Source organism: Limulus polyphemus, unplaced genomic scaffold (genome assembly GCF_000517525.1).
Source record: "Limulus polyphemus unplaced genomic scaffold, Limulus_polyphemus-2.1.2 Scaffold1880, whole genome shotgun sequence".
NCBI classification, from domain to species: domain Eukaryota; kingdom Metazoa; phylum Arthropoda; class Merostomata; order Xiphosura; family Limulidae; genus Limulus; species Limulus polyphemus.
Genome location: NW_013667490.1, coordinates 179,898 through 188,016, shown reverse-complemented (window position 1 = coordinate 188,016; position 8,119 = coordinate 179,898). Strand labels below are relative to the sequence as shown.

Below are 8,119 nucleotides of genomic sequence, written 5' to 3'. Positions count from 1 at the left end.
CGAATAGTCGACTCTTCTTCTTCAGGAGAACAAAGAAGAAGAGTCAACTATTCGAAAGTGCTCGAGTTTTGGGTCTTATTTTAAGTCTATTACACTTTATATGTGATCCTTTGTGCTAACTCTTTTATCAACATTTATTCGTTTATTTTTTATTTGAATGAAAAAAGATTTATGACAATTTCATGATGTTTTGCATGGACATAGTGCAGATATCTTATAATTATTGTGTATTTGCCAATGAGTTTATGTGTTCTTGTTCTTTATTCATCAGGGAGAAGATGTTTCTATGGGCATTTGGCTTTCTGCTGTAAAACCATCATATGTGCAGGTCAGTCGTATAATTAAATGCTTTACTTACAAAATTTAATTAGACTTATATTTTAGTGATATAATTGGTAATTAGTGTAGTAATTCAAGGATAAACCTAGCATTCAGCTGTCTGATTTCTGCAAAAACTATAGATTTAAGGATGTAGCATGCAGAAGGAGAGGTATGGTGACTTGTAATAAGAGAGACAAGGCTTGGTGTGAAGTTTAAACAAAACTTAACATCATTTTTAGAAGTAAACAGAAGTAAGGCTGATCATATATGTGGAAAGTACTACTGCATTGTGATGTGTTGAGTGGAAAGTCAAACAAACTGTGTTTAGAGATTAAGTAAAAACAACTTGTAGTCTCTCCATAGCAACTAGTCAGAAAAGATCTGAAGAATCTGAAGTATATCTGCTCTGTGGAATAGTTGTAAAGCAATCCTTTACACACAAGATAAAGTAGAATACACTACAATTGTTTTATGAAATAACATGTAGCATCTATGATTGGACTCTACTACAGGTTGTATTTAACACAGGGCTTTAAGCAAATTTAGTATGTTTCAAATCAGAACTTAGAAAGAACCAAAACGTTTTGTAGTTATGAAGTATACACTGTAGGAATAAGGTATGCAGCATTTGCATATTATACTAACATTGATGTCCTTTTAAATCATAAAAGGTAATGAATGTTAAAACTAATTCATTTTCTCTTCATATAATGATATAGCATGGTTTCGGTTGGTTTAAGTACCCAGTATTTTACCAGTTCAGTTATATAAGTATCCCTCAATTTACAAATGTTTGGTTTATGTTTTTTCGCTATAACGCAATTAACTTTTATGGGCAAGTTTATCAATTTGCTTTTGCATTTTTCTCTATAACAAAAATTTATGTAGAAAGTTGTAAAAAATGTTTTTCCTGTTACAAAACAATTTTTCACTATTACGAAATTCAAATAGCTAAAAACCTATTATTCTCTATTATAATATTGAAATATTTTTAGTTACTAAGCTATTTTTTACTACTACATAATTCAAATTCAGTAGATGCTATGGACAAAATTTCAAACAGTGCATCATTCCATCATTGAGCATCCTCACAGAATCTTCCTCTGTAAAATCTCTCTATGTAAACATCTCATATAGCATCTGAGCATTTGTAAGTTTTGGTTCACATCTTGTGTCTGACATTGTGAAGTGATCTATGTTTTTTATCAGCCACAATCTACCTCAACCCTCAACATGTCTGGCCAAAAGTTTTGGGTCAGGAACGCATCCCCTATATTTTACCTTTAAAATAATGGGAAAGTGTTTTCAATATTTTCATTATACATTAAATTCTCCAAGAACGTATCCCTTTTGTAAATTGAGAGATACCTGTAACTAGTGTGTTTTCTCCAAAAAATACCCACACAGAACCTATGCAGATGGTGAACTGAGGTGCCATATCTCTGGTTAATAACAGTAAAATTCTGCAAGATGTACAGTTTAATACTTTGTCACTGAAGATATTCCTCCTACTCAGGAGACTGTAATTAGCAACCACATGCTATTTACTATTGTGTTATCTTGGAGTGGGCTTGACTGATCAGTATGATAGGCTTAATTAATCTGCTAGCAAGAAAGTTTCTGCTCCTTGTCTTTAGACTTTTGTAAACCAGCCTTTTTTGTGACAATTGTGAGCAAGTATTATGTACATAAAGGACACTGCAGCAGTGCATATGTATTTAATATATATTATAATTACCTAATACTAAGAAATGGTAATTTTTATATTTAGTATATCTTTCAAGGAATCTTACTTCCCATTTCTCTACCAGTGAAAATAAATATGAAAACACTTTATATCCTAGAAAATTGATGTATAAAGATTTACTGAAATTGAGCTTCTATAGTGACTTGACTGATATATTAAACATTACCCTTTCCGTGGCAATGTCTAATATATTAACGATGAAGTTGTGCAGTGCCATAGTTTTCTCATTGATTTGATTGAACTAATTGATGTAATTATTTTTTAATTTTATAGGCAATAGAGATGCAATTTTGAATAATTAGTTTTGTATGGAGCATATATAAATACATTAGAAAAAAATCTGTAGACAAAATTAGAATATTAGCTGAAGAATTCTTCAAAACTAATTTATGATTTTCCTTAGTTGTAGTTGTTAACTGTCCACCTGTAGATCAGCAGTAAGTCTACAGACTTTCAGTACAAAAAATCCAGGGTTCAGTTGCCTGTGGTGGACAAGGTGCAGATAGCCACCAAAGCACTTAAGAAAGTCGGTAAAATTTCACAAAACCACAAATTTATCAATCTGATTGACTGACTGATTAATGTTCTTGAAAGGCATAATTCTCTCATGCCTTAATCTTATGCAAATCTAAGTGCACATGATTGAATTATACTACCTTGGCTAAAAGTGTTTTTCTTAGTTTTACTTATAACCTTGGTAATGATAATAACCATTTTGCAACACTACTAACGAGCTAACAATACACTAGTAGCTATGTGGTTTGATTACGAGCATGCTCTGTGAGAGACTAAGTAACAACCCATTTTCATATCATGTGCAGGTGCAAGACTGCTTATGTGCATGAGCTATGTGATCAGCCTGCAGCTGTATCAGCCAGATAAAAAAACATGGACTACGTAGATTCTCTAGATCTAGGTTCTAAATATGACCTAACCGATGAAAGCAAAGTTTTCGGTTATATACATCTGACTCGAGGGATGTGTGTTGGACAAAGCAATTCTATCATAGTAGTTGGTGGCCAAGACGTGTGTCTCCTATGTGAGGACGAATGCTACCACTGCTAAAGTCTGACACAGCTTGAGCACTCTGGACTGAAAACAAGAATGATGAGTTGTATAATTTACCTTTGCATTGTTTTCAAACCTACTGACATCTAAGGTTGTACTTTAAACAGTGTGATTTTTAAAATATGCCTTTCTAGGAAACAAAATGAAAGAAAAGGAGAAACTCTATGTTAATAACCTTGAAGTCTTTGTCCAAGCGGAGACAGAATTACTGCAAGAATAGAGATAAGGCTAGAAACAGTAATGCTGAATATCGAAACAAACAAGCCTTAGTCATTAATCCAGCCAAAGTAAAGGCTGCCACCCTGGCTAGATGGAAGAAAACTTTTGCAAAGATGTCAGCAAAAGCCAGGAAATGTCAAGAGATAGTTCTAAGAAAAGCCAAGAGAAGTATAGGCCTACAGCCCAGTCACTCATGAGACTTAGCACCAAGAAAAGCCATGGGAAGGAGCAGGAATGTGTGGAACAATGGCCACACCCACTTTGAGGTTGCACCATCTCAAAAACCACAAGTGTTGTAATGTTATCTTGCCCATTCCTGTCGTGTTTCCTTACTTTTTGGTGCTCCCACTCCTACTTTCAAATTTTCTTATTTAAAAATGTTTACACTTGTTTTAACAGTCACTCTATGGAATAGTTTCCTTTTTTTTACACTTTTAAAATTTCTCCAGCCATAAGTGTACCCATAAGAACATTGCAAATTTGAATGGTTATGAATTTGCTGGGAATCAGATGTGTGTATGTATGTATATATCTATATATATATATATTGCTCATGGCACTGTGGGTTGCATCTAAGTAACAAATCACCATAGTATAGTTTGAAATTTTCTTTAATATTTTGCAATCAGCCACCTTGGCTTCTGTCCCCATGCAATTGTAACCTTTTCACACCATTAATGCTGCCCCTGCTTTAGCATAGACAAATTGATCAAGTAAAAAGCAATTGACAGTTTATCAAGTCATTTATTGATTAGTGAGTAAATGCATGTAAGGATATGCCTTGCAGTTACAGTTATACATTCTTTTCACAGTCTTTAACTTGTATTAATTTACAAAATTTTACAAGTGCAAATTGTATTTATTGTATGCTCTTTATGACATAATTATTTTTGTGTTTATCTGTGTGTGCAAACTTTCTTTAAATGCTTCAACCACTATCATAAGATCCAGTGTGAAAAAAGTCAAATAATTTCAGCAAACTTTTTACTATAATTCTGTTTTATAAGCAATCTAAACATTTTGAGTAACTGTTAGCATTTTTACCCGAATAGAACCTTGACAATCATGCCCATTATTTTATTAATAGGATATGAGGTGGAATTGTGACCACAGCTACACAAAGGATTGTCTTAATAGAGCCGAACTTAATGTTACTGAAATGTATAGGATATGGAAGAGTTATGAAAGCTGTGGAAGTCTTTGCTGTGAGGATTGAGAGATCTATGCAACAACTGGAGCGATGCAGTTAATAAAAATTGATCAGATGGTGATTATACCTGTACTGAGGTTTCTTCCTAAGTCAGTTTACTTCAAAGTACCAGTTATAATATTATATAAACTGTTAAAGCTTGAAATGTACAAGTAACATATATATACCTTATTGGTGGACACGCTGATGCTCTTCACATTGTTATTAACTGAGAAAGGAACAGGTATGTGAATCAGTGGTAGAAGATGTGATACTGTTCTTAGTGTTAATCATAATGGCTGTGTCTGTATAAGAACTGATGCCATACATATAGTCAGTGAAAGGAATAGATATGTACATCATTAGTGGAAAAATAATGTCACAAAAAAAATTATATTAGAAACCTGAAAGGGATAGACCTGTTCTTCAGTTACAGAGTCTGTTTAATACTTAATCGAAAAACTCTAATATCGTGCTGGAATAAGGTAAAAAATAGTATTTATGCTTAGAAGATATTTCAAAATTTCACTTTTTTTTTCTCACCATTTGTCAAAATTATAAATATGTTAAACACAAAAATTTGTTCTGAAATACTAAACATTAACAGATGTGGTTTCATACATGTACAGGTAGTCAATGTGAATGATTAAGTTTCAAATTGTCTTATGTTAAAAACAAAATTTGATATCCATACTTAGAGTTTAGCTGAGTACCCTATTTGAACAAAAAACATGATGATGGTTATTTTGTTAAAAAATGCATGTATTACTTTTATTCAAGCAAAAATAATGTTTTTCTAAACCATTTTTTTTTCAAAGATTACTATATATGAACTAACAGGAATATTGTGTGTGATCTTTTAAGGCTCTTTCTATTAAACCTACTTAACCCTACACACACAAGGTTATTCCATAGGACCGAGCTCATCTTGGAAAATTAATGTTTATTATAATCCTAAATTGAATTAGTGTATACTCAAGAAATTTGGTAAGCTTTTAGTGAACATTACAAAAAAAAATTTTTTTTCACAAAAAATCAGAATTTTTAATAAAGTATTTCTACCAAAGATTTATCTGTGAATTTACTGAATCAGTCCGACTTAGACACTAACTATTCTGATTGCAAGATGATTTTGACATTAAGGATGAAAATTATCTTTTTCATCTTACAATTTTTGTATTTCATTTACATTACCAGTGTGAAACAAGTTAATAGATTTCAGTAAAATTTTTTTTTGAAAAGTCAATACACTTTGGGAAAATATTACTTGAGTAAAACCATCCTTAAACAAACAAACATATACAACACACTTGCTTATGATTGAAATTCTGTTTTGTGTAATATCAAGATACAAGCAAAAGTACCTTTCCTCAGTGATGGGAAAAGTTTATGTTAATCTATCAATTTAAATTATTTCATGGACTCTAAAAAGGTTAATTTTGTGGCACTCTTGGCTTCACTCAGAGCCAAAGCTCTGAGCTACTTATACCGCCCACCTCAAAAAGTAATTTTGCTAAGAGCCACTCAACAATAACATATGGTAAATCTACATTTTTATTCTTTAAGTTACATCACATTTTGATATGGGAATGATAGTGTGATTAATTCCTAACAGTTTAGTGTAGAATATCGTGCTTGTGAAATAAAATTTAGCTTCAACATTATTCAAACTTGTTATTCCATTATTTCAAAAGTGAATGTTGAGTTTTGCCTGTATGCACAGCTTTTCAAACGAGAGACAGACACCACGGTTTGCAATGTATATAAGAATAATAGTAACATGAGAAAGAATTAAAGTCAGTTCAACCTTGAGGATCCCATGCATTCTTTTGTTAACAGGATATGAAGTTGAACTGTGACCATAGCTACACAGAAGATTGTCTCAACAGAGCCAATATTAATGTTACCTAAATGTAAAGGATATGGAAGAATTATGAAAGCTGTGTTTAGTCTTTGCTGGGAGAATTGAAGATCTCTTATGCAACAATCGTAGTAACTAAATGAGTATCAAACGTTTTTTTTCAGTCAAACTTTATATTTTATCTCTTATTTTCTCTAGCATAACACTAATTTGTAGTTGAAGCTGAAAATATGAAATAAAATCGAAAGTACATTTTTCTTTTCTAGAATGACTGCAAATTGTAACAGACAGAATAACAGACAATTACAATTATTTAGCCTAACTTATTCAGTCCTTTAGCCTTTTCATGCCTGCTTTAATTTACTTTTACAGTTTTATTTGTGTTTGAGCCATGTTTAAATTAGCACAACAAAGCAATAAATCTACTGGCAAAAGCATAATGCAAGTTATAGTAAACAAAGTATTGAATTACATCATTACAAGAGTAGCTTGTATGCATTTTTATTGTAGAAATTTATTTGATTTTTGTTCATTTAAGTTTTATTATCTAACCTAATACGTTTCTAATTTTTTCAATTTCAGGTAATTTTTAAAAAATAAATAAAAAATATACTTAAATAACACAAACTTAGTACTTACTTGTGGCCTTTTGCACTCAATAATTGATGTCCCAAAGAACCTTAGCCCTATTTTAGGTAGAGGTGTTAGTACTATATAACTACTTTTTTTTTAAAATTCAAATATGCAACTTAGAATACAAAGTATCGATTATACAAAAAAATAGAATGACCTAAAACTCCTATAATTTAACTGGCTTTCTAACGTAGCTATGACGGTGTGAGTCTACGGGTTTTATGTTATTAGAAGTCCTATCATTAATGAAAATGTCATTTTTATCTTTAACAAAATCTCTCTAAATTCGCTTATCTGTGTTTTGTTGGATCTTATGTTAGTTTCTTAAATTTACTAGAGTCTTTTGATGTATACAAACTTTTAGTGATATAATCCTATTTGATCAGGAATATGATGCCATTTATCTGGTTTTATGATGATGATATCTTTGTTTTCTAACTTTTATAAAACTTCTGCTGCTTCTTTAGAAATCTCGATCCTGGAATCAGTCATCTCCCATTATTGGTTTGTTCTTTGTCAGTAAAATATTTTTTAATTTTATTTTATTTTCTTGTAGTATCAACTCTCAGTGTTTACCCCTAGTCTTTCTATTACCTAATATTTCAATGCCTGTCTTTAGAAATTGATCTGATTAACATTTCTTTTTCAGTCAGTCTCCATCTGTCACTTTTATTTTACCTTAACAACACTTAAGTATAGTTTTTCTTGACCATTTCTTAACATCATGACATCACTTAACTCTCTTTGTATATCACTCATTCAGTAACAACAGTACATTGAAATATATACAAAAACACTTTCTGGAAGCCAAGATGGCCTTCATGACATCACTTAACTCTCTTTGTACATCACTCATTCAGTAACAACAGTACATTGAAATATATACAAAAACACTTTCTGGAAGCCAAGATGGCCTTCATGACATCACTTGACTCTCTTTGTATATCACTCATTCAGTAACAACAGTACATTGAAATATATACAAAAGCACTTTTTGAAAGCCTAGTTGACCTTCATGACATCACTTAACTCTCTTTGTACATCACTCATTCAGTAACAACAGTACATTGAAATATATACA

The 8,119-nt window shown here is 31.5% G+C and overlaps 1 protein-coding gene across 5 annotated transcripts in view; it reads left to right on the top strand.

Annotated features, from left to right (window-relative positions):
- Nucleotides 1-8,119, top strand: part of LOC106465238 (UDP-GalNAc:beta-1,3-N-acetylgalactosaminyltransferase 2-like) — a 54,864-nt gene that overhangs the window by 40,042 nt on the left and 6,703 nt on the right. For 3 of the 5 annotated variants that reach the window (XM_022393109.1, XM_013925445.2, XM_022393110.1), the window contains 2 exons: nt 272-328; nt 4,443-6,001. In XM_022393109.1, coding sequence (XP_022248817.1) covers nt 272-328; nt 4,443-4,571 — 186 coding nt within the window. In that variant the 3' untranslated portion in view covers nt 4,572-6,001. Of the gene's footprint in view, nt 1-271; nt 329-4,442; nt 6,002-8,119 lie in introns of those variants that run through there. The other 2 variants (XR_002611926.1, XR_002611927.1) reach the window with 1 other exon arrangement.